The sequence below is a fragment of the Delphinapterus leucas genome, chromosome 7 (genome assembly GCF_059928025.1).
Source record: "Delphinapterus leucas isolate spDelLeu-1000000601 "Yukka" chromosome 7, BTC_Dleu_Yukka2, whole genome shotgun sequence".
NCBI classification, from domain to species: Eukaryota; Metazoa; Chordata; class Mammalia; order Artiodactyla; family Monodontidae; genus Delphinapterus; species Delphinapterus leucas.
In genome coordinates this window covers 94,580,367-94,606,570 of record NC_143135.1, presented here as the reverse complement: position 1 = coordinate 94,606,570, position 26,204 = coordinate 94,580,367, and the positions used below count along the sequence as shown (strand labels likewise).

The 26,204-nt window shown below is 49.1% G+C and overlaps 1 protein-coding gene and 1 long non-coding RNA gene across 14 annotated transcripts in view; one reads left to right on the top strand and one right to left on the bottom strand.

The window, feature by feature from the left end:
- Positions 1-4,714: 4,714 nt before the first annotated feature.
- On the bottom strand, positions 4,715-17,231 carry LOC149748820 (uncharacterized). Its single transcript, XR_016393934.1, has 3 exons — positions 16,408-17,231; positions 9,623-16,281; positions 4,715-9,169 (listed from the first exon to the last, which is right to left on the bottom strand). It is a non-coding gene; the product is annotated as an uncharacterized LOC149748820 (long non-coding RNA).
- Positions 17,144-26,204, top strand: part of TMPRSS13 (transmembrane serine protease 13) — a 30,773-nt gene continuing 21,712 nt past the window's right edge. For 9 of the 13 annotated variants that reach the window (XM_089915584.1, XM_089915582.1, XM_089915581.1 and 6 more), the window contains exon 1: positions 17,144-17,307. In XM_089915584.1, the coding sequence (XP_089771710.1) occupies positions 17,287-17,307 (21 nt within the window). In that variant the 5' untranslated portion in view covers positions 17,144-17,286. Of the gene's footprint in view, positions 17,308-17,384; positions 18,498-23,071; positions 23,206-24,716; positions 24,904-26,204 lie in introns of those variants that run through there. The other 4 variants (XM_089915588.1, XM_089915589.1, XM_089915587.1 and 1 more) reach the window with 4 other exon arrangements.

The window sequence follows — 26,204 nt, the reverse complement described above, 5'->3', positions numbered from 1 at the left end:
TTGGAGGTGTGGGGAGTGACCCCGGCTCCCCACTTGTATGGGCTTGGAAGCAGAGGGTAATAACTCCAGACAGCTGAATGCTTTAGGGACATATAAGTAGCTGATACACAGGTGACATTTTCCCTTAAAAGGATGCTCAAGACCAAAGCCGCACAGGAGGATTATAGTAAGGGTCTTGGAAGAGGGTTGATTCTGCTCTTTTGGAGAACTTGGGCCTTGGGGTTCTGGTTTCCTGGGTTACCAGCCTGGAGGACTCTGAGGCTGGCCCAGGTGGGGAAGGAGGTGGTGACCTGGAGAGCCTTTCCTAGGAGTGTCAGCAGGTGGCGCCCTAAGCCAAGCATGTCCTGGGCGGCTAAGCCAGCAAAGCGGGAGGTGGTTCTCCAGGCCACTTCCCAGGAAATGACTCACCAGGATGACTTCAACAGTGGGGTGTTCGTCACTAGGTTCAGTGGGGTGAGACCCAGGAGGACTGTATCGCCTGTTATATCTGAGGTGAGGGTGCAGCTGGGGGTGCCCTTCTTGACTCATTCATTCATCTGACATTCATCTGACATTCTAATGAGTGCCTGGACCGGAGGGACATGGCAAGCATTTCCACAAAGATACCCCTGTCCTGTTTCCTTCTGAGTTTGGGCAGTGGAGTGGAGGGTGGGAGTGAGGGCCAAAGACTGGTATCTGAACATGGAAAATGGGGGATGTGAATGACACAGTGGAGAGTGCCCCAGCCCAGCCCTGCCCACGGTTCTATCTAGTACTCTCCCTCCTTTGACATTGGGCACCACTTCACGACAGTACTATGTCTCTGACATTTATTGCAAACTGTCCTAGAATCTGATAAGCTTTTTCTAAGAACATATCTCTCCACCCAGCTGAATGGTAAAACATGCTAGGTCAGGAATTATGTCTCGTCTATCATTATTATCTTACCAAGTCCCACCCCAGCCACTGCTTTCCCAGCATTCAGCACAGTGACTAGAACATAGGGATGTTCAATAAAGATATGGTGATGATGGTGGTGGTGGTGATGATAAATCCATGGGCCGTCTGTATCGAGGTACTAGGAATGTGACAGAGGCCCTGCCTGGCAAGCCCTGAATGTCACAGATACTAATAGAGATGTCAACGGTTACTGAGACAGGGAGGTGTGTGGATTGGACTTGAGGGTAATCAGAAGTTCTGCTTCAGAAGCAGCCATGTCTCAGGAAGCAGGTGGCAAAGAGAGGCCTCTCAGCGAGGCCATCACTCCCCTCATTATCATCCTGTACCTCTATACTTCAGAGGATGATCAATAAATTACATTTATCGTCACAGTATGAAACCCCCTAGGCAAGAACTTAACCCTTAGCCCCTACTGGTTTGAAATCTCCCAGTGATAGAAGGATGTAAGGCAGTGTTACTCCCTGGGCACAATTATAGGTAATGATATTCATTATTCATTCATTCATGCGTGCCTACATGTATTCATTTGTTGAGCACCTACTATGTGCCGGATACTGTGCTAAGTGCTGAGATACAATAATGAGCTGAAACAGACAAGGCCCCTGTCCTCACTGAATTTAAAATCTTGACAGATGTCAATCAAATTATCACACAAATATAGAATTACTACTGTGATAAGCTGCAGAGGAGAGGTATGTGGTGACATGAGAGCTTGTTCTAGGAGAATTTAGCCGGGAAAGGAGTCCCTCTGTCACCCCACAGAGGCAGGAAGCCAGCACGGTAACATGTCCGAGCAAAGCTAGATGTGGCTTCTACTGAGATCGCCTGACTTCCGTCCTCTCAGAGGCTAATGGACTGACTGTTTTGTATTTGGGTTTGGGGGAGGTCATGTCCTGAAGGGCAGCTAGAAACAAAAGCTCTACCACGTTAGGGGTTTGATCAAACAGCAAGATGCCCAGTTGCTTGTCCAGGATTCACTGATCATCTAATCTATCATTTTAAGTGGAAAGAGCTACCGAGAATAGGGAGATAAATGTTTTAGTTAGGATGATCAACTTGTCCTGGTTTACCTGGGACTTTCCCAGTTTGGGCATTGAAAGTCTCATGTTCTGGAACTGTTCTGGTTTTAGAACTGAAAGCTCCACATCCCAGGAACCCCCTGAGTCCTGGGCAAACCAGGATGGTCATTTATCCTAGTTCAAGCCACTGCCCAACTCTGCCTCTCAGTTTCCTCCTCTGTGAGATGAAGGAGTTGGATGAGAACAGGGGCTTCTCAGCCCCAGCTGCTCATTAGAATTACTGAGGAAGCACCTCAAAAATACCAATGCCCAGCTTCTCTTCCAGAGCGTTGGTTGGGGTGAGGGCCGGGTATCAGTGATGCTGGTGTGAGGCCAGGATGGGGAACCATTGCTCTGAGAATCTAGAGTCCTTTCTGGCGGTCTGATCCTCATTTGTGGTGAGTGTTATACCTGAACCCATTCGTTAATTTATCCCTAAGCTCAAGTGCTGGCCCGTGTGGCCACTGTTGTTCCTGCTGACAACAGCAGGTTCCTTTCTTTTCCCTCTTCTCCTTCTCCCTTTGCTGCTCTCTTGGTCTTTCTACCTCTGATACCTGGGTTCCTGACACTGATTCTACCCAGCTTTGCCCACTAGGCCTGGACCAATCAATGGTCCTCTGATCAGTGGTCCAATGATATCAATGGTCCAATGATATCCCCTCCTCTGTCCTTCCTCTTTCTTGGCCTTCCCCTTCCCCAGCCTCTCTCAGTTCTCACCAGAGAAGCTGAAAGAGACCTCTAGGTTCAGATGTCCCCTCCGCTGGGGCCAGAGCCAGGCCCTATGCCCCGGGAGTTCTCCTCCTCTCCCTCTTCGCAGTAGAGACCATTTCCAGTGTGTGCCTCCTCCCAGTTGGGTCCTAGGGATCACCCAGCCCGGGGGCCATGTGGCTGCCTGGAGGCCTTAATTTCATTCCTATTTTGGAGTCAGAGGCTGGTACATAGCTCCCTGCTTCAGACACTAATGTGCTCTGTGGCTACAGAAATAGACCAACAAATATATGGTCAGTTGAGTTTTGGGCAAAGGTGTTAAGGTAATTCAATAGGGAAAAGATAGTCTTTTCAATAAACAGTACTGGAATAATTGGATGTCCAAAATGAAAAAAAATGGACCTTGACCTTTACCTCACATCATACACAAACATTAACTTGAAATAGATTATAGATCTAAATGTAAAAGCTAAAGCTATAAAAATTCTAGAGAAAAATAGGAGAAAAATTCCTTGGGTTAGGAAATGACTTTTGTTTTTAATTTAAAAAAAAATTTTTTTTTGGCTGCACTGAGGCTTGTGGGATCTTAGTTCCCCAACGAGGGATCGAACCTGGGCCTGGCAGTGAAAGCACCAAGTCCTAACCACTGGACCATCAGGCAATTCCCCAGGAAATGACTTTTAGATAAGTCATATGAGAAACACAAACTATAAAGGGAAAAATTGATATGTTGAATTTCATCAAAAATAAGAACTTCTCTTTAAAAGACACTGTTAAGAAAATAAAAAGATAAACTACAGACTGGAGAAAATATATGAAAACATATATCCAGAGTGTGTAAAACATATTCAGAATATATGGAGAGCTCTTATAGCTCAATAATAAAGAGACAAACAATTAGATAAAAAGGGGAGGGGCCAAAAATATTTGAATAAACACTCAGTAAAGAAGGTAGGGAAATGGTCAATAAGCACAAGAAAGAATGCTCAACATCATTAGATATCAGAGAAATGCACATTGAAACCACATTGAAATACTACTATACACTCACTAGAACAGCTGAAATTTTAAAAGACTGACAGTAGCAAGTGTGGGTGAGGATGCAGAGCAACTGGAGCTCTCATATGTTGCTAGTGGGGGGTGCAAAAATGGTACAACCACTTTGGGAAACAGTTTAGTTTTTCTTATAAGGTTAAAACTTACCATATAACCCAGCAATTCCACTCCTAGGTGTTTATACTCAAGGGAAATGAAAACATGTCCATACAAAGATGTGCATGAATATTGATAGAAGCTTCATTCATGATAGCCCCAAACTGGGAATAATCCAAATGTCAATCAACTAGTAAAGGGACAAACCAATTGTGGCATATACATATAATGGAATACCACTAGCAAGAAAAAAGGAACAGACAATTCCTATTTGCCGATATAGATTAATCTCAAAAACGTTATGCGGACTGAAGGAAGCCACACGCCAAGGAGTGCGTATTTATGATCACATTTATATGACATTCTAAAAAGGCACAAAAAATGAATCTGTGGTTGTCGGGGACAGGGAGTGTGGACAGAGGATGGACTGAGAAAAGGTATAAGAGAAACTTGGGGAGATAGAAACATTGTCTATTTTGAGCACGGTAGTAGCTATGCAACTGTGATATTTTTCAAAGCTCATCAAACTTCATACTTTAGAAAGGTGAAGTTTATTGTACATAAATTACACTTCACAAAATCTGATTAAAAAAAAAATTCAGGGGCTTCCCTGGTGGCGCAGTGGTTGAGGGTCCACCTGCCGATGCAGGGGACCCGGGTTTGTGCCCCGGTCCAGGAAGATCCCACATGCCGCGGAGCGGCTGGGCCCGTGAGCCATGGCCGCTGAGCCTGCGCTTCCGGAGCCTGTGCTCTGCAACGCGAGAGGCCACAACAGTGAGAGGCCCGCGTACCGCAAAAAAAAAAAAAAAAAAATCAGATCATGCCTCTACACTCCCCCCACCCCCCACCCTGCCACTTCCACCACTTACTTGAAAGAACACAATGGCTTTTCATTGTTCTTGGAATAAAATTTAGATCATCCCTGCCTGTGGCCTACAGGACCCTAGGACCACTCTTTTCCTTGCTCGTTCTGCTCCCACGATGCTGCTCTCTTTTCCTCTGAGCTCTTCCTTCTACCTAGAGCACTGCCTGATTGACTCTTTTTCATTATCCAGGGCCTTCCCTGACTGTACCATCCAAAGCCACTCCCTCATTCTGCTCCATTTCATCAGTTTTCTTTCCGTTGCTATGTGAAATGATTGTGCTTATTTACTTTTTCTTGCCTACAGCCTGTCTTCCTTTTTAGAATTCGAGCTCCATGAGGACAGAACCTCATCTGTTTTCTTCACTAGAATTTATTCAGATTTTTTTCACCAGATTTGTCCAGAATCCCTAGCACCCAGCCCAGGCCTGGCACATAGGAAGCTCTCAAAATTATTTGTGAAAAAGTTCCTTAAAATGTTAAACACAGGGACTTCCCTGGTGGTCCAGTGGTTAAGACTCTGTGCTCCCGATGCCGGGGGCCTGGGTTCGATCCCTGGACAGGGAACTAGAATCCACATGCCACAACTAAGGGCCTGTATGCTGCAACTGCAAGATCCCGTGTGCCACAACTAAGCATCTCACATGCCGCAACAAAGACCTGGTGCAGCCAAATAAATAAATAAATATTTTTAAAAAAATGTTAAACACAGAGTTACCATATGACCCACCAATTCCAATCTTAGGTATATACCCAAGAGAACTGTAAACATATATCCACACAAAAACTTGTATATAAATGTTTGTAGCAGCATTATTCATAATAGCCAAAACGTAGAAATAACCCAAATGCCCATCAACTGATGAGTGGATAAATTAAATATGAGATAACCATGCAATGGAATATTATTCCACAATAAAAAGGAATGAAGTATTGATACAAGTTATAACATGAATGAACCTTGAAAATGTTATGATGAATGAAAGAAGCCAGTCAGAGAAGATCACATGCTGTATGATTCCATTTATATGAAATGTCCGGAACAGACAAATCTATTGAGACAGAAAGTAGATCAGTGGTTGCCTATGGGGCTGGGGGAGGTAAGCTCCCCAGCTTACCTCCCCTGACCCCATAGCAGTCACTAATGGAGAGTGACTGCTAATGGGTGGGGTGTATCTTTTTGGGGTGATGAGTGTTCTAAAACTCATTGTGGTGATGGTTGCATAACTCGGTACCCTGTAAGTGGGCAAATTATATGGGATGTGAATTCTATCTCAATAAAGCTGTTAATTTTTATTTTTTGTGGGATGAATGAATGCATCTTCTCCTTCTGACCACTTCCTGGCTTTTAGGGGAGACAGATCAGGTAGCACATGCCCCGTGGGCTGCTCCATTCTGCTCTGTTCTGCACATGCACAGTTGATGCAGGCGCTCCATCTGTGCACATGCCCTGCCTACCTCTGGGATTCCATCCCCATGGAGCCCCCCTGGAAGCCATGAGAGACCTAATGGGAAGGGTGTCCTGGAGGGCCACACAGGGTCCAGGCCCAGGTGGGACTGCTGGAATTTTCTCTCCAGCTCTCTGAAGCTAGAGCAAAGCATTCTCTTAGTCACTGGCTCTGTCACCCCGCCCGGGGTAATTAACCCTCGTTGGCCCCTCTGTGTGTCATCCACACATATGGATGATTATACTGAACTTGGGCCTGATGGTTTGGGCCACATTGCATCACACCAGCCTTGGCCCAGTGAAGGCAGGGAGAACCGGCTCTTCCAGGTGCTCAGGGTGAGTGGAAAGCCAGGGCACCCAGCACTGAGAAGAAAAGGGGACAGTGGTGACACAGGAGGGCTCTCTGGTCTTCCTCACTCCTCACCCCAAAACTGGAACCCAGAGCAGGTGGGGCCGTGGTGGTTCCAGCTGGAGCTGAGGATGGCTGGCTGGTTGGCCTTGTATTTAGCCTTGAAGCATTGAACTTAGTATAGGAGGGTCTGTGGTTTGGTGTTGAACCAAAGAAGCCTTGGGCAGCCTTCAGACTCTGAGGTCTGGGCACAGGCCTGGGTGGAAAGGCCAAAGGCAGGAAGTGGGTCTTTAGAATCCTGGCCTCTCAAAGCTCTGCCATAAGATGTCAGAGGTTTACCCTGCAATCAGAAATTTAAAAGAATGATTCAGAAAAGAGGATCCCTGAGGTTCTTCCAGGCTGGACCTTCTGTGAGTCTGATTGCGAACATCCACTGAGCACTTGGTCTGTGCCATGGCTGTACACACACCAGCCCTGTTCACCCTCACATAACACCATGAGGTGTAGCCTATTCACAGTAATTTTTCTTCATGATGGGGAGATCAGTGGAAGCAATTTAGTTATTAAGCAACTCCTGATAGGCACATAGTACAGACTCAATAAAGACTTGATGACTGACTAACTGATTGCTCAGATTTGTGCTACACATTGTGAGGAGATGCAAAAGAATTATATCAGTCAATTGGTGAATACTTATTGAGTGTATATTATGGGCAAAGTATTGTGCAATCTTGGAAGGGGAAGCAGACTTCTTTGGGGTTTTTAATGTTGGCAATTAATTCAGGTAAAAGTAATCCTGTCCAAATTCAATAAAATATATTGTGGGGCTTCCCTGCTGGCGCAATGGTTGAGAATCTGCCTGCTAATGCAGGGGACACGGGTTCGAGCCCTGGTCTGGGAAGATCCCACATGCCGCGGAGCAACTAAGCCCGTGAGCCATAACTACTGAGCCTGCGCGTCTGGAGCCTGTGCTCCGCAAGAAGAGAGGCCGCGATAGTGAGAGGCCCGCACACCGCGATGAAGAGTGGCCCCCGCTTGCCACAACTGGAGAAAAGCCCTCGCACAGAAACGAAGACCCAACACAGCCAAAAATAAATAAATTAAAAAATAAAAAATAAATTTAAAAAATATATTGTGAAATAAGAAGAAATTTATGTATTGGTCTCTGTTCCCCACAGTTCCTGTCACAGGGCTCCTGAAACCCTTGTAAACAGGATGCTAGGAGAATTTTTGGTTTTAATATTTAGTCTTTGATCCTGGTTCTTGACACAGGGTTCCTAAAACTCTTTTAATTTCCTGGGTGATAGGAGTGTCTTTTGTTCTAATGAGGCACCCCTGGGTGGGCTCTTGAATGGCTCTTGGTTGGGGGCTGGTCACCAGAAAGACCAAGCCATGATGAGAAGCTTGGAATTTTCAGCCTCACAGCCCCCGTGCCCTAATGAGGGCAGAGGGGCTGGAAATGGGGTTGATCATTGATCATGGCTACATGAGGAAGCCTCCATAAAATCCCAATAGTGTGGGCCTCAGGGAGCTTCCAGGTTGGTGAACACATCCATATACTGGGAGGGGTAGGACTCTACAGAGACAGAAGCTCCTACCCTCCCAGACCTCACCTATGTATCTCTTCATCTAGCTGTTCAGCTGTGTCCTTTATCATATCTTTTAATAAAGTGGTAAGTGTAAGTGCTTCCCTGAGTTCTGCGAGCTGTTCTAGCAAATAATTGAATCCAAGGGGGTGGAGGTCATGAGAATCTCCAATTTGTAGTTAAGTTGGACAAAACTGGTAGGTAAGCTGGGCTCCTACTACTTGCAGTGGCCTCTGAAGTTGGGAGGCAGTCTCGTGGGATGTGACAGAATTGAGTTAAATTGTAGGACATTCATCTGGTGTCACAGAATTGCTTGGTGTGGGGAAAAAACCCCACCGTCTGGTGTCAGGGTGTTGTGGGTAAGGTAGTAATGGAGAAATATAGGAGGAACACTGAGTTTTTCCCATCACACACATCTTAATCCAACTAGAGAGAAGCTATTTTTCAATGTTTGTTTTAGATTTTCTAAATATGGTAAAAGTTCCAATATCCAAGACTATTGAAAAAATTGTGATTAAGAGGAAAGTTGTATGGTAACATACATTACCGTTTTATCTCATTTAATGGGGTATTGTAACCCATCAGATAGGTATTATTTTCTCTTTTGCAGCTGGAGAAACTGAGATTCAGATAGTAAACTTGTAACTAATGTGGCCAAACTTTCACCCTAGGGTGTTTTTTTTTTTTTAAACCATAGTCTAGTTTACATTCTTAACCATTATGTTATATTGCCATATAGATAAGCAGCTAGCCTAGAATGGAAAACCAACCATAGAGAAAATTGGAAACTTCTCTATACAAAGAATTAAGTAACATCCTCTAAGAATCTTGGAGTGGACAGACCTTATTTAAATCTTCATGAATTCTCTGGAAGACAGAATGACCATTCATATTTCTATGTCTGAAGTCGATGGTGAGTTGGGAGACTGTATAGAGAGGCATAGAGTAGCATTAGAAGCAGTTTCAGAAGTCCAACAGAGCTGTTTTCAAACCCATTTCCAGCACTTACTAGCTTTGTGGTCTTGGGGCAAATGACTTATCCTTTTTGAGCCTTGATTGCTTCTTCATCTGTAAAATGGGTATAAAATATCTATTTATAAGTTTGATGTGGCAATTAACTAAGACACTGTCCACAAAGAGGGTGCAATACACATTAGCTATTCTTTTTCTGGTAGCAAAGTCCCAGGGTGGGGAGGGTGAGGATGGAGGAGAGTGAGGCTCTCACGGAAGGGTAAGCTTCATAACGACAGGCGTGATGCTGGGCTGCCCCTGCTATGTTTTAGTGGCCTGAGCAGTACCTGGTATACGATAGGCGCACAGCAAATAATTGTTTACAGATGTATAAAAATCAAGCAAGATTTCAGGGACTGAGTGAGTGGGCTTTGATTTGGTAAGTGAAAGGGAACGTATCTCAGCAAAATGATCCATGCACTAGCTTTAAGGTCGTGGGCCCTGAGCCTTCTGTCTTGACTCAAGAAAGGGATCTAAACGGTGCTACAAACAGTTTTGGATACAGCCTACCAGTGAGTGGTCCAAAGGGTAGTCGTGGTCCAAAGGGTAGTCTCAGTCCAAAAGGCCGATGGAATCTAGATGTTTTCAGGGCAACATCAGCTGGAAACCTTGTCCTGCTCTGTGTAACAGCCTCCATTCAGTGCTTCTGTGATTAAGGGTCTCCATCAGAAACTGCTAGAAACATCAGGACCCCTCAGTGTGGGAAAACTAAAGCTGAAAAAATAAACCCAATATAAACTTATAAAACTTGGAAGGCTGAACTGAATTCTGATGTGTTACAAAAAGGCACATCTTACCAGTCAAAAGCATTGAGGGAAGACATACTGTAGGGAGATCTGTTTACACAGAGTTTTAAGCTGATAGTAATAACATCCTATATCCTTAGAGTACGTCAGCGTTTCCCAAGAGCCATCTCACAATATCATTTGATCCCTAAGGGACAGGCAGAGCAGATCTTACCTTTGCTGGATCACAGTTGAGAGGACTAAAGTGAAGTGATTTGGCCAAGTTTCCACTTCTGGGAAGGAGCTAAGCCAGGGCTGGACCTGGGTCAAGGTGCATTGTCCCTAAGCAGTGCTCTAGGTTGGATATAAAGATAGTTTCAAGGGAAGCATTTGTCTTCATGAATTTTATGTTGATCATAATTATTAAGGGCCCCTGTTTGGGGCGTACCATTAATGTGAAATGCACAGACTTGGAGACATTTCGGCTGCAGCTGGACCCAGCCAAGCCACCAGCCTTGGGACCTGGAGCCTCTCTGGGCTTTCCTGAGATCACCTGTCCTGTCTGCTTTGGAGGGCTGTCCTAAGGGCTAGAGGAGATGAAGAGAAAGTGCTTTACAAATGTGATTATTCAATGTCTTAATATCCATGTGCATAGAGAAAAAAAAATCATATTCCTTTAGATTAGTTTGTTCTAAACTGAGAAGTCTTTTGAGGGCCAAAAAAGCAGAAAGGCTCATGTTCTCTTTCCAAATTCTGAATGACCTATTGGAGAAATGGAATAATGTAGTTGCATGCTCAGACTCACGGACGTAGAAAACGAACTTATGGTTACCAAAGGGGAAAGGGAGGGAGGGATAAATTAGGAGTTTGGGATTAGCAGATACAAACTACTGTATATAATAGAGAAGCAACAAGGACCTACTGTATAGCACAGGGAACTATATTCAATATCTTGTTATAAACTATAATGGAAAAGAATCTGAAAAACTATATATATATATAACTGAATCACTTTGCCGTACACCAGAAACTAACACAGCATTGTAAATCAACTATACTACCAAAACAAAAAAAATCTAAAGTTTCTCGTGTTATCTAAAGTCTGTATAACTTTGTATCTTTTAAAAAATAATCCATATTCTAAAAGCCAAAATCTCAAAATGCATAACATTTCCCTTTCACTGAGCAAACAATATAAATGTCCATCTTTTGGTGACAGTTGGCAAAACACAGAATGATTAATCCGGGGACCTGCAGGGATTCACCTTTGGTGACCTTCACGTTTATCGTCTGCTCTGATAATAGCACATGGGCAGCAGCTGCAGAAGTGAAGCTATAGGGAAAGAGTTACATCCAAAGGAAGCGTTCCTTTTAAAATACCCTGAACTGTAAAGAATGTAGATAAAGGTTCTAACAATGATGTACATGTTTAACATTCTATACTGTTTATTATCAAAACAGTGTATTGATCGTTTGGAAAATTTAAAAATATGAGGATCCGTTATACCCGTCTATTACAACAGACACTGTCATAGTAAGAACGTAGATCCACGTGGAAGCAGAGAATGTGGATTTGAGCATTAGCTCCATCCTTCATAAGCTGTTGACAGGGGAAAGTGTATTTATTTGACTCTTTGCTCCCTGTTGCAAAATGCAATTGTGTTCTGAGGACAAAGTGAAATAATATTCGTGCAAGTGCTTTGCAAATGTGAGTTATTATTTCCTGGTGTTCTTTTTATATTTAACCATGAAAAAATATGTAGTTTCTCCTCATAATTCTTATTTACTGCACATTGCACCTGTTTTTGCTTTTTCTCTGGGTTCTGACCCCCCTTCTGTTCTGTCTTCCTGGGCAAAACCTTTGGCAACGTTTTATTCTTTCTCAGACTGTAATTCTATTTCTTTCCGTCAGATTCTCTGTTCCTCAGCTCTTGTGCAAGGATCTCCAGACTGCCTGGTCACCTTCACTGACTCTCTTCTCTTGTGTCCAGTCTCTCTGCTTAGAGATTAGGTTCTCCAGAGCTGAAAGGGACCTCACTTTTTAGAGATGAGGAAGCTGAGCCCTGGTGCCCCTGAGAAGTTGCTCAGCAATAACAGAGAAGCAATAAAAGCCCAGTCTCGAGTCTTAGCCCAGGGCTTTCTCCACCAAACTGTCAGCAAAGGACCATTTTCTCCGGGCTTTGAATTCAAAGCATACGTCTTAGCCCTCTCCATACCTGCTCAGAGCACTACCTGTTGTTCAACCAAATTTTGAAATTATATCACCTCACAATGGCTACTACTTATTGGTGGGTAGTATGTATCAGACCTTGCGCCAAATGTTTTATACAAATGATTTCAGTGAATGGACATAAATACTCTATTTGAGAGGAACCATTATCCCCTTTTAAGGAAACTGAGATTCTGAGATGGGGAGTAACTTGCCCAAGGACACAGAGGGAGTACCTGCAGAGCTCTGATTCCATGACAGATCTCAAAGTCTGTTGTACAAGCCACTCAACACTTCCTGCTCTGAGCGCTCCTTTGAGGACTCTCACACTCTCCTTGGCAGCCCCAGAGTGCCAGGCTGTCTTACTGCCTGTCTCTCACACCTTCTGGAGTCCCACCTCCTCCTCCAGAAAGCCTTCTCAGATGGATCAGAGGGGAGTAGAGATGCTCCTGTCTGAATGTGGGGTCTCATTTGTCCTCACTCTGTGAGTACTTGAATGTGGCTGTGGCTGTGTGCAGGTGACCCATGTTTGCCTCTGCAGGACTTAATCCCCACCTGTCTTTCAGCACCACTGGTCTCTGGGCAGCTGCTTCAGTCCTGTGGAAAAATTAGCAGCAGCCCAGTTGGTGGTTCTGGTGAACCACTGGTTGGTTTTATCTCAAGGAGGAGCCTGTAAATATTGCTGTGGGGACAGTGGCTCTGGGACCACACTTCAGGGGGGCCATAGTGCCCGTGGGCCTGCTTTTGGAGAAATCCATGGAGGGAAGAGGACTTGACATCACCCCACACCAGGAGCAAGTGAAGGAACTGGGTGCGTTCAGGTGGGCAGAGTGCCGACTCAGAGAGTCAGCAAACTGTTCCCTCAAGTGTGAGAGGGGCTGTCATGCTGAAGTGGGGTTTGACTTCTGCAGGGAGGGGAACTGGTAATACAGAAAAACGGGTGTGGGCGAATCACGAGGAAGAGCAACTGCGTCAAACGCTTCTTTGGAAACAGGTGGCACCTAAACAGTCAGAACTGTCTCCAGATGGTGGTATTTTCCACTCCAATCTGGGCACAGCTGGGTGACTTCCAGGTAGGCGGGTCACAGACGGTCCACCTGAGAGGACTCGGCTGCCCTGGCCCAGGACACCCTGGAGGGTGGGGCCAGCCCTCCTCACGGCCCATGGCCCACTGTTTAAGGGGCTGGTGGCCAGAGCGTGCCAGAGGGTGTCTGGGGTTCTGCCAGAGGCTTTCTACGTAGTTTATCCCATCTAATCACGGATTTGGGGTGATGCAACCAGAACTATCATAGTTACGGGGAGAAGAACAGGGCTTGGTCCCTCTCTGCCTCCTGTTGGTCCTGAACAAGACAAATGGGGCAGCAAATTCCATGACTAAGGGGAACGTTGGCTCCTGGGTTGAGGGTTCTAGACTTTCTGAGGCCCTGACCTGCTGGGGGGTCATCAGGTGGTCCTTTGGCCAAGCTCAGGCTTTCTGCCCAGCTTTCTTTTCTGGCCTTCCAGAAAAGGCTGGCCTTCCTCCCTCCCCTGTCCCTATTACTCAGCCAAGAGGCCCCATATCTGCTGGATGTGGGGAGCCTCAGAGTTGCCCCACCAGCAGAGTCCCCTGCCAGCCTTCCTTAGGCTGGCTGAGGGGCTCCGTTTAGGCTCATGAGCTGTTTCCTCCGGGTTTGAAAAAAAAAATACTGCCACCCTATCCAGCCTCCCTTTATAATATCCGGGAGCACCCTTAACCAAGCACCTGGTGTGGGTCCCAGCCAGTAGCCTTGCTGGTCTGGGCTCAGGGAAGAGCGCTGGGGTGGGGAGAGCAGGGGCTGGGGGAAGAGTCCAGGCTCTGGGGTGGGGCAGGTGTCCTGGCCCAGGGGGTCTCTCCTGGTGACTTATTCCCTTGAGGGTGGGCTTGTTGTGTCCTCTCTGCCTGGCCTCTAAGTATGTGGTCTGTGTGTCCCAGCTTCCCTTAGACCTGGAGGGAAGTCCCTCTGTTGAGCTCTGAGTGATGGAGAATCTCAGAAGTGGGCTACACAGGAGGGATGGTACTTAGAGCTTTCGCGGAGGGAGCGGGGAGGAAATTCACAAGTAGGGCTGATGAAGGAGGACTCACGAACCAGGACTGTTGACAACCAGGTGGGACTAGAATGGCCAAGAGCCCTGTTTCCCGGTCTGTAGCCCCAGGAAAGAGCTTGCAAGGTGCTGGGTAGTGGCAGCTGGAGCGGCCATGAAAGCAGAGCGCTAGGAGTTTAGTCTCAAAATAGTAGTGAGGTTTCTGTCACTCCTCACTCTCTTGGGGCTGCCTTGAGGCATGTACTTGTTTGCATGGATGATATATTTTCTGTAAAACTCCCTCCACCCTAAATGAAATGACCCAGAGGTGGGAACGGACCAGGCTACTAAAAGCCTGGAGTCCCCCCTGAAGGGGAGGTAAAAGGTAGAGCAGATGAACACCTGGGCCCAGTGCACTGCTCCCCTCTGGGTGGAAAGTCGTCGTGATCAGGTCTCTGGAGGGAGGAGGGCGGGGAGGCAAAGGAAAGGGGGTAGTCAGAGGGATGCAGGGATGGCACGGACGGGGTCTCCTTCCTTCCAAGGAGACAGGAAGAGGCAGAGCAAGGCTGGAGCCGGGTGCAGAAGCCGGGGTAGGTGGTTACTAAGGCCAGCTCTGTTGGGGGAAGAGTCCAGGCCTTGTGCCACCCCAGGACCTTCCCCTCTGGAAACAGGAAAACTACCAGCAAAGAACTTCATGCCTCAGTGTCCCCTGGCCCCGTCTCCGAGCCCCAACACAGGATATTGCATGTTCACCCCACCCTTCACCTCCAACAGCTACGGCGGGGCCTGGTGCTGAGCTGTCAATGCTGATTGAACTGAACGGACGGCTGATGGGCATTTCCACGTGGGTCAGCTGGTTTGGTCAGCAAGAACCCTGGGACGACTTGTGCCTCTGATGGACCCAAGGAACAGAGCAAGAAATACAACCCACGTCTCTTCAGAGCCTCCCCAGTGCCAGACACATTCTCTGGGTGGCTGTGTCATCATGGTCTTCCAGAGGGTGAATCTAAAGACCTCCAAGTTCACATTGTTGGCATTTACCTCCGAGGTGGGGTTTCCCACCCCGCCCCCTGCCACGGGCCCAGAGCCCCAATCCTGAGCTCTTACCAGAGGACGGGGGGACCTTCAGGGAATGAAGCTAAGGGTGACCCTGGGAGGCCAGTGGTCTGCCTGGGAGACAGAGTGGGGCTCCTCAGGTCTGGTCTATGGAAGGAAAGGCCCAATGTCAGCCTCCAGCCTCAGAGTCCCCGGTGGCCTGAGGGGGGGTGGGTGCCTCCCTAGGAAAGAGGGAAGAGGAGGTGCTGAGGACACAATTCGGTGTCTCCTAGGGACTGGATGACCACGTGGGAGGGGTCCCTCTGCCCTGGCAGGCTGGTGGCGGGAGGAGGGGCGGTATGGGGCCTGAAGCTGAGTTCTCTTGGAGAGCCAGGGCAGTGACACCCCAAATAACCCAAGATTGGAGAACCCTAGGGTCTCTGCCTGGGCCCACCATCCTTCTGCCTCTGGATTCCATTTCCTTCAAGACACCTTTGGAGCCAGCAGTTTCCACTCCGAGCTAGAAATTCCTGTTTTCTTGTATGTAAATGGAGAGAATAGTAGTCACTTCCTTTGTCTTTGCTTAAATGTCAAGTCAGTGATCCCCTCCCTGACCTTCCTGTTTCAAATTGTAACTCTGCCTGCCCAGCCCTCTGGATCCTCTTCTCTGCTTTGTTTTTCTCTATGGCACCTTCCACTTTCTGCTACACTTGTATCATCCATCTGTGGTCACCATTGTTGTCTATCTGTTTTTTGTTTTTTTTTTAACATCTTTATTGGGGTATAATTGCTTTACAATGGTGTGTTAGTTTCCGCTTTATAACAAAGTGGATCAGTTATACATATACATCTGTTTTTAAAATTCGTTTTGTTTGCCCCAGCCCACCCGAATGCTACTGCCATAGGGTGGGGGTCTTTGCTGAGTTTGTTCACTGTGTCCCTAGTACTTTGAACAGTGCCAGGGACATAAGCACTCAATAAATACTTGTTGAATGGATGAGTGAAGGATGGACGCATAGGATCGCTGTAGGAATTAAATGCATTGCTGTATGTAAAGCATTTCATAGGACACCCAGCACCTTATTATTATTGCTGCCGCTGTTGTTTGTTAGATGTGACTTGTGAAGTTTCCTCAGCTACTTGGCTCTCTGTTTCTCCATCTGTAAAATGAGGAGATTGAATCACTAGGTGAACTCTGAGCTTCCTTCCCTCTCTAAGGGTCTGCAGTTCTATGATCTCTATGCCCCCAAATACTCAGAGGCTGGAAAGTTCTTCCCAAAGCTTACATTCTGCTGTCCTCAGCCGTTCTGCTGGGCGTGGAGGTGCTAACTCTCCCTTCGCAGCAGCGCTTCCTCTGTTTCTTTAGACTATTTCTTTCGACAGGCTGGGGCAGAGGTAGGGAATCATGAGTCAGCATAGTATTTCTTGGAATGGTCTCCATTGCAATATATGTATGTTTTATTTTCATTGGTTTTGATGTGTTGTTTCATAACATTTTATTATTTTCAATAGAGGCAATTCATTATGTGCATAATTAGAAGCCATTTGATTTGGATTTCCTTGTTGAGAGTTGTTGTGGAAATAAGCAAAGTTCAGGAAAAAAATTCCTTTTGCCAGACTACGTGCCCTGATTTGGGATTTGGGCATGTGGTCCTTGGAGATGAAGTTTCACTCTGTCCTGCCCTGGGTAGGCGCTGGTCCCTGATCTTGGACGATCCTTATGGGGACAGGGTCGTACCTCAGAGGGCTCAGAAGCACCTGTTTTAGGGGCCCAGGTTGGCATGGCTAAGATTGTCCTCCCAAGGCCTGGGCCATTTCTCCCCAGATTCCCCCTTTGAAAAAAGGTGGTCTGGAACCCCTGGTTTCCCCACAGCTGACTCTGTGGGGACAGCTTTGGGAATAAAGGTAGCTTTATCTTCCCAGTATATGGTATTTGCTGAGTAACTAGGATGGCCTTGGAGGAGGGGCGAGGGACAGGTCTGGCTAGTTCTGCCCTGTTGTTCATACACAGGATTACCTCACATGTCCCAACTGGCTTCCCCGCCCATCTGGTGAGGGCTGGCCCTCAGCCCTCCAGCCCCCTTTTCCTTACCTGCCTGGGAAGCCAAACATGGATCTTCCCGTCAACATCAGCTGAGCCTGGAGGCTTCACCCCTCTGGAGACCATGGAAAGAGACAGCCACCTGGTGAGTGCATCTGTGGAGCTTGGGCCAGAACCTCCTGGCACTGAGGAAACAGGGATGGGGCTGGAAGCTAGGTGGGGCAGCGGCAGTGTGCCTCGGTTTCAGGGGAAACTGAATGTGCCTTTTCCAGTTTGAAGCTACTGGGGATCACGATCATGCAGCCTCCTTTTATCATGGTTCCTAAAAGGGGCCCCATGGGAGGAGAAGCTGATGGGATCTGGGGTCTGGTCAGGAAGCACCCCAGGGCTGTGTGGCTGAATACTGGGCTCCCGCTCTGTGGCCCCTGAGTACCCCAGCCAGGACGTATGTGCTGTTGGGACAACTTTGCTGGTTTGAGAATCATGGAAGCTTAGCATTCTAACTGGGCTTCAAGGTTATCTTGGGGTAACCCTCCCACTAGACTCATAAACCATCTTAGAAAAGGTGGTATTGAAGATCTTCAAGGGGATTTTAAACTTCTCTTGGTCATTATTTTCAGGCTTAATAATCTTCATGCTTGGAAAGTGCTTCCTTATGTCTAACCATGATTCCTTCTGCTACAACTAAGATTACTTTCCACTTCCGTTTTTTGGTAGAGAGCAGCTAAGTGTCCTCTGTGGGAAAGCCAGTCATATACATGTGAAGGTTTCCAAAGGTTTTTTTTTTTTTTTTTTTGCGGTACGCGGGCCTCTCACTGTTGTGGCCTCTCCCGTTGAGGAGCACAGGCTCCGGACGCGCAGGCTCAGCGGCCATGGCTCACGGGCCCAGCCGCTCCGCGGCATGCGGGATCTTCCCGGACCGGGGCACGAACCCGTGTCCTCTGCATCGGCAGGTGGACTCTCAACCACTGCACCACCAGGGAAGCCCTGGGTCTTCTTAAAGTGGAGCAGGTTTTCAGTCAGCCCAAGACCACAGATGCTGTGCACTTGAGAATGGCTGGAGGCCCCAGGGCTGGTCCAGGATGAGGCACCGTCTTTAGAGGGGGCTGGGCAGGTTCCCAAGATGGCAGACCAGTAGGCTCAGGTCGCTCTGCTATCCCCTAGACCCCAAAGTGCAGGCACCCCCAGGATTCCTGGCACCTGCCCTTTGTCCCTGCAGGTATGCAGCCCTCACCTGAAACCTCTGTGTTCCATGTTGGCACTGGTGCCGAGCAGCCTTACACTGGGCCCAGCCCACCCTGCCTCCCCCTGTGTTGTCCCTGTGACCTGGCAAATGTGAGCATGAAATGTGTGGGAGTGTGTGTATGGGGCTCTAGGCTGGGGGCTGGGTGGGAATGCTGACTGATGTAACAGTAGCCACTTGGCTTAAGTGTCCTGCTTTGGCAAAACAGCTTCCTCTCGGTATGGCAGCAACGGGGGTGGACAGTGTCCAGCCAGGCAGGGAGGGATGCCAGCACAGGGAACCCAGGGCTTTGTCAGCCAAGTGGAGGCCTTGGCGATGCCAGGCGGCGTCTGGCTCCTCTGATAGGGAAGCAATACCCAGGACTGTCCATGGGGCCCCCATTATGTAGCAGCCCTGTTACCACCCCAGCCTTGGCAGAGAGGGGGCATGGGGAGAAACTGAGGCACCAAGGTCCTGGGCAACCAAACGTTATTTGTTTGGCAACAGGGGGTACTCAATGTTCTTTAAACTATTTGATGAATGAATGAATGAATGAATGAGCAGGAAGGTATTTTGATTCTAGTCTAATAGGGATCCCCAACATTTTTTCATGTGTATAAGAGGCATCATAAACTAGAAGGAGCTTTAGCATCCAATCAGGCCTGCAATTTTCAAGTTCTTTGTAGTAGCAGCCTCTTTTGTTCAAATGAAATCTTATGTGGAACCCACTGCATAAAACTGAAAAGTTAATCTGCTCTGTTTGAAGTGGGGTAAAGGACTCGAAGCTCTTTACCTACAAGCTGGCCTCCAAGGCATCTCCACGGAACTTCTAATGCTCTGTAGAAACTTGGTTGAAAATAGATGATTGTTCAGCCTTTTCCTTGGTTGGACCCAGAAAGGAATGTGACTATCCTTAAGGTCATGGAGCTGGTTAGGAGCAGAAGCAGGGCTCCCTGGAGCCGCCTGTGCCTGGGGTGAGGGGGGCCTCGGGGCTCTGGCCCGAGCCCAGTTTGATTAGTCTGGAGCCCAGTTTGATTCCAGGCCGACTGGGGTCCCTGAGGTTAACGTTGCATGTATGTGGGGCGTGCTGGTGGCTGGGTGGCAGGAGGTGCTGGGAAATCTGCCTGTGGGGTCTGAGGGGGCCTGTATCTGCGCGGTTTCTCTGGGTCCAGGGAGCGGGGAGGGTAGGACGGAACCCTGTGTACCTGGAGGTGTAATGAAGCCTGGGCTGGGCAGTGAGGATGGAAAGAAGCATGAACCACTCCTATCCAGTCCAGTCCACACTGGAGGGAGTTCAGGCTCCCCTGCCATGGTCCAGGGCTTCCCCAGGCTCCCAACAGGCAAGGAGGCTTTTTAAGTTCTGTGAAAGGGGGCTCCTGATCTTTCTTGGTACCGCTTGTGCTTCTGGTGGGGATTGGGGAGCACCTCATCCTGCGTAGCCTGGAATACTGGGGTGCCGGCCTGGGGTGCCACCCTTTGAACATCCTTGATTCTCAGGGTCACTGGGAGAGAGACGCTGCCACCGGGGCCTAAATCTAGCAAGGGGTCCTTCCTTGTTGGAGCTTGGTAAGGGGCAGGCAGTGGGAGAGCATGGAGGTGTGCAGCAGCCTGAGGACGGCAGTCAGAAGATCTGAGTTCTGGTCTTGGCACTGCCCCCAGCTGGCTGTGTGATCTTAGACAAATCACATTGCCTTTCTGGGCCTTAATCGCCTCATCAATAGGAAAATGGGCTGTACTAGAGGGTTTTCAAGATGCTTCTAGCCTGTGGTATGCCCAGCCTGAGTGTGGCCCGGAACTGAGGAGGGAAGCCCAGTCAGCTCGTGCTGGACTTGAGGGGGCCCCGAGAGACATGAAAACGTGTTCAGGTCACTGCAGGTGGACATTCTTAAACCTAGCGTGAGACTTTATTATAGTGTTCTTCTCCCAGTAATGCCGGGTGCTCTGAGTGACCCACAGTGCATCTGGGCCAGAGATCAGGCTGCCGTCTGTGGGTAAATAACAGTCTCTACAGAAAGCCCAGGGCACAGTCCATGGCGGGAGCCACATAACCACTGAGGTGAAGCGATCCAGGAGGTGACTGTGACATCACTCAGCACAGCAGAAGCTCCCTCCTCTCTGGCCCTGCTGGCTAGGCCTGCAGGAGACCCAGAGAGGCCAAGGGTAGGACCCACTTGGGGGCTTGTTAACTTACTCCCATCCCCCACCAGGTAAGGGCCCAGGGCAGAGCTGCCGCAGGAAACCGTAACACTGGCCCAGGTGCCATGGGCTGGGGAATCTACCCCGGAAACTGTGGTATAGAGGGCAGTGGACCGGCTGCAATGGGACTCGGCTTTTAGTCCCTCTTCTGCTCTAAGACGTACCTGAGCGACTTTGAGCAAAGCACACAAATATTTTGGGCCTCTCCTTCCTTGTGTATAAAATGCGAATAATGATCCTTATCAGCTCCTGTCCCGGAAAGTCCAGGCACTGCTGTTTCCAGGCCTCTCCCCGGCTCATCGGCTGCTGGCTTCCTGTGGGCCCTGCCCTGCCCGCTGCCTCCTGCCGCAGAGTGTCTTGAGGGGACTGGATGAGTTTTGAGTAGGGGTCCCCGGGAGCTGCAGAGACACAGGCAGGTGGCATCAGTGACAGCCTGGGGTATAGGCCTGGTCCATGACACAGTGAGGGTTCATGGCTGTATTAGCCCAGGGGGTAACCCCAGAGACCATGCCAGGGGTGGCGGGGGCAGAGAGGCAGAGAATGACTGGCAATGTTAGGCCAGGGAAATGGCCAGAGTCACCCACGCTCTGCCCTGTCCCCCTGTCCCCCTGTCCCCATGAAGACCGAGGAGCCTCTGGTCTGCAGGCAGGTTGTGGAGAGTCTGGCCTTGGTCATCTGATTTCCAATCCTGGGTCTGCTGCTCACTGGCCAAGGCTAGGAGTCAGGCCGGTTCTGGTCCGGGCTCTGTCCCTTGTATTTCAGGACCTTGGGCAAGAATTCTCCTCCCCTGCCTGTTCCCCACCTGCTCAAGACATCTGCTCTGAGGGAGAGGTCAGGCCTCCAGGAGGGATGCTGGAATCTCAGCAGTTGATCTCCAAGAATTAAGGAAGGGAAATGAGTTCCTGCTCTAGTAGGTTAGACGTCAGGAAGAACTTCCAGGAGGGTGGGGTGGAAGGCTGTGAAACGGGTAAAGAAGGAGGGCTGTGGAATCTCCTGTTCGGGTAGTCCTAGAACATGAGAACTCTTCCCAGCAGCGTCCTGGAAGTGTGATGGTTTGGAGTCAGGAAGATGGAGTAGATGGCCTCACTCTGGAGGCTGTGTTCCTCTGGTCTTGGCGCTGCGCTTCCGTCCTGCTGTCCCTTGCAGCTCTCTACGTGGGTAGCTCTATCTGGCACTTTGGGGACTAGGGCCCTTCTCTTGTCCGGCTCTGTGGGGCCAGAAACTCTCCACCTGTCTCCCACCCTGTCCTACACCACAGTGCTCGTTCTCCTGAGGCCAGGGCCTCCAGGGCCTCCCGCCCCTTCTTGGGTATCACCCTTTCTCCCCTCCCCGCCAGCTTCCCCTCCATCCCCACACCCCACTCTGCCCAACCTTGGGAAGACTTTGTGCTGGACCGCTGAGGCCCAGAGGTAACAGTTTGAAAGAGTCTGGCTGGAGACTACTCACCCCCTCCACCTGGCTCCTTGGGTACCGAGCCCCAGGTTAGTTCCATTTTACACGTCCCACCTCCCTCTAGACTCAGAGAAGAGGGACCCAGGTGGCTCTCCTCCCCACTTCCTGCCGGCCAAGGCCGTGGATGGGCGCGTTGGGACCTACCTGTGGGTGGAGCCAGCATTGGGGAGAGGGACCCGCAAGGCTCAGGAGGTCTCCCTGCTTCCCTGGCTGCCCCCGGCTTCCTGCTATGCCTGCCTGCTCCCTGTTCCCTCCATCCTCCCCCAGGTCTCCCCACCCATCTTCCTCTGGGCCTCCACCACCTGTGGACCTCTCAGCCCTCTCTCTCTCGTTCAGGCCCTGCTGATGGGGTGACAGGACCCTAGCTGGTCATGGGGTCCCGCTCAGGTGGAGGGCCTGAGCTCTTGCCAGGGAGGTCAGAAGTTTGTGATAAGAGTCCCAGGGCCACTAATCCTTTTTGGGGTTTTAGGCATGCTCTTGTGTCCCTCTGAACCCCAGTTTCCTCGTGTAGAAACTGGGGATGATAACTCCTGTCCAGCTTGGTAACTAGGAGCATTGTGAGAAATCAAGTGGAATAATGGGTGTAAAAGCTCTTTGCAAATTGTAAGCCCTGAAGAAATGCAGGAAGTTACTGTGGGCATTCGTGATAATTTTGGGCCAGACTCAACTTGCTCTGAGTAGGCCTGGATAGAATCCAAGCCCCGTCACTTACCTGAGATGTACATTTGGGCATGTTCTAACCACCTTGGAGCTCAGTTTCAAAATCTATAAAATGGGGTTAATAATACCAACCACAAAGAGCTGTTATGAGGTTGAAATGGGATCAGGTAAAATGCCTAGTGGGCTGTTCCTATTATTACGGTGATATGCATTTATAAACCAGCCTCTTTCATATTTATTCCTTGTCAGTCTGGAGGAAGAAGGTAAGATCATTCCCATTTTATCTGTGGGGAGACAGATTCTGAAGGGTTAATGTACTTGCCCAAGCCAGTTAGGAATGGATGTAGTCAAATTTGAACACAGATTTTTCTATTTCAAGCCCAGTGTCTTTAACAAACAAGCAAATAGACAAACACCCACCCACCATCACAGCTAACGGTCACCAAGTCTTACTATATATATATCACCTATCACTGCGATGCTATGAAGCAAGGTGACCGGCTCACCGCACAGGTAAGGAAACCGAGATGTGAAGAGGTTAAGTCTCTTGCCCAGTCGCCAGCTGGCTTTGAGAGTACTGGAGGGCTGTGATGCCACTGCTTCTGACGACCAGGCTTGTCCTGGCAGGCCACCGGGCCCAACCCTGCTTCCCACTGGAAACTTTCAGTTCCCTGTTTCCTACTGGAAAGACCAAGATCCCTGCAGGAAGCCTCGGCTCCACCCCCAGGCTCCCCATGGCACTCCCAGCCCTGCAAGGTCCCGGGCCCGATTCTCAAGCCACGTCACAGATGCAGAATGAGCATCCCATGCACAGGGTTCAGAGAAAAGACTGGGCCAGGCGCCTCTTGCTCCTGACTCAAGAAGACAGGAGACTCAGATGCAGCTGGGCTTGGGCCAGGTTCCTGACTATGTGATTCTGGGCAATCTGAGCTCTGAGGCTTGGATTCCTCACCTGTAAAATGTGCTTCTAAACATATCAACCTCTCAGGGATGGAGTGATGACCTCAGGAGGCCAGAGATGTGCAGGTGTATTATAAACCCTCAAGTACCATACATTGGGAGCTATAATCAATCATATTTAATTATATAATCAATTATATCAATTATATAATCAATTTATATTTATTGGATTGAGTTATGGGAATTTCCCCTGAGGTGAGGGACGATGTACATTGTGAGCATAACAGGGAGGGAGGCCTGGCATGCCAGCTGAGGTGCCACAATGCCAAGGTCTCGCTCAGGTGCCGAGGCTGGGGCCACCACTTGTGGGAAGGAAGCACAGGGCTCTACACAGCCTGGGCTTGTTCCTCTTGTTGAAGGACCTTAGTCTGGCCTTTGTTGAGCATCCTCTTTTCTCCCAAGATGAGCTCACACCACCTTTTAGCCTTTAGAGGCACCTTTGGCCAAGCCTCAGGGCTGTTAAATCTTAGTACGGTGGGCATTGGGTGTGCCAGTGCAAAGGGGGGAGAGGAATGACCGTTTCCTGCCCAGCCACTGTGTGCCAGGCACGGGCAAGAGATTTCCTATTTTATCTCATTGAATCCTCAGGAGTATTAGTCCTGTTCTACAGATTAAGAGAAAGAAAAAGGAAAGTTAAGTGCCTTGTCTAAGGTCACACTTCTAGAACTAGGATTGGGACCCAGGTCTGCCTGACTCCAAAGCCAGTGCTGTGAACCGATGCATTGTACATTTCAGCATATCCTCACCCCCTCTCCATGCTGCAACCCCAGTCCTGTTCCCCTTGAGGCTGCCAGGGGCTAACGGGTCTTCGTTTTGTGGAAATCTAGTCTCTAGACAACAGGGGTGAGAGGGAAATCTGAGCTCTGGTTCAGCTGCCCTTCATATCCCTAAACACACACGAGTGTGTCCCTGCTCTGCTGGCTGGCGCATCTGGACTCATGTGTATTTACCCATGTTCATCAATTAACCCCAGTAACTCCCTGGGATAGTCACTCCTGGTCCCTGCCTCTGGCAAGCTGAGTGTGGTCAGGGACTCAACAACCCTCCTTGAATTCATCCCACAGCCTCCGGAAAAATGGAGAAGTGACCAGATCGATTACCTCTGACTCTTAGAAGATGGAGTTAAAAAAAACAAAAAACCCCACCCTGCCTGGCAGGCTTGATGGTGTTCACTTGAGCCGGACGTTCTAATGAAGAGGACTTTTTATTAACCGAGCTGCTTACTAATGTCCAATGCTTTTAAGCACAGTGGTAGGTGAGGGAAGAAATAGAGGTGCCCAAGGTCCAGAGCCCGTCTCTTCCACACAGCCCTGCCGACTGTGCCCAGAGCGCAGGGTCCCTGAGCACAGGTCCCTTCCCCCACCATTCCTGCTGCTCCCCGGCTGCCCTCCTGGGTGTCCAGTCAGTGTTCAGCAGAAATGATAGTGAGGGGCAGACGTGGCCAGGTCAGTTTCCAGCTCCCCCTGCTGTTCTGCTTAGAAAGCAGAAATGGTGTGAGGGAGGGCAGAGGGAGGAGAGAGGATGCCTAATCTGGTGACAGGGACTGGGGTTCCTGCAGACCAGGGCTGGGCCACCAGTAGAGGCTGCTTAAGGACTTTCCATCAGCCCTGGCTGCCCACCAGCTCCCAATCCCAGATTCAGTGCACGCAAAGGCTCGGGCTCTCCAGGAAGGAGCAGTACTGGTGTTCACTGGTTGCCTGCTCTGGCCACTACTGCATTATCTCACACATCCCTCCTGAGAGAGGCAGCAAAGCCCGGTGGTTGAGTGTGGCCTCCACAGCCCAACTTTCTGGGCTCAAATCCTGTCTCTGCCACTCTAACTCTGAGAGTTTGATCAAGTTACTGAATCTCTCTGCCTCTGTTTCCCCTGATGCAAAATGGGGATAATAAGAGTTCCTACCTCACAGGGTTGTTCTCCAGATCAAGTGAGTAAATACATAGAGCGCTCAGGGAATAAGTCCTCTGTAACTACAGATTAAACTGCTAAATCTAAATGAAAAAATCACGCCACCTACAGCTGAGGAAGGTTAAGGACCTTGGTCACCTCCTTCCCCTTCATCTTGCCTCTCCTTTTTCCCTGACGCATCGGGGTGTGTGTGTGTGTGTGTGCGCGCGCGCGTGTGTGTGACTGCCTGTGTTACTGAGAACAGTGGGGTACAAGGCAGGTCAGGGTTTTCCTTAGGTAGTGCTTTCACACTTTTTGATGACAGCTCATTGTAAGAATGATGTTTTATAATATAACACACATACACAGAAGGGCGGGATGCAGGGGCGTGAAGAGGGCAGAAAGGGTGGTTACTTCCCCCTCAGAGTGAGGATCCGGTCCAGCAACCTCTTTTCTGAGGGTCCCTAGACATGTGTAGCCAAAGCAGGTGCCCCCATACCCCAGGCAGATGACCCACAGCCCTCTGCCCACCTCCGCAGGTCCCTGTGATGGGGAGAGACTGCAGGGAGTAGGGTACCACAGGCTCTTTGAGCTTTCATCCATCCCTGGACATTCTCTTCCCTGTCTGGGAGGTCTGTTCACCCCCTAGCCGCCCGCTCCAGGGCAT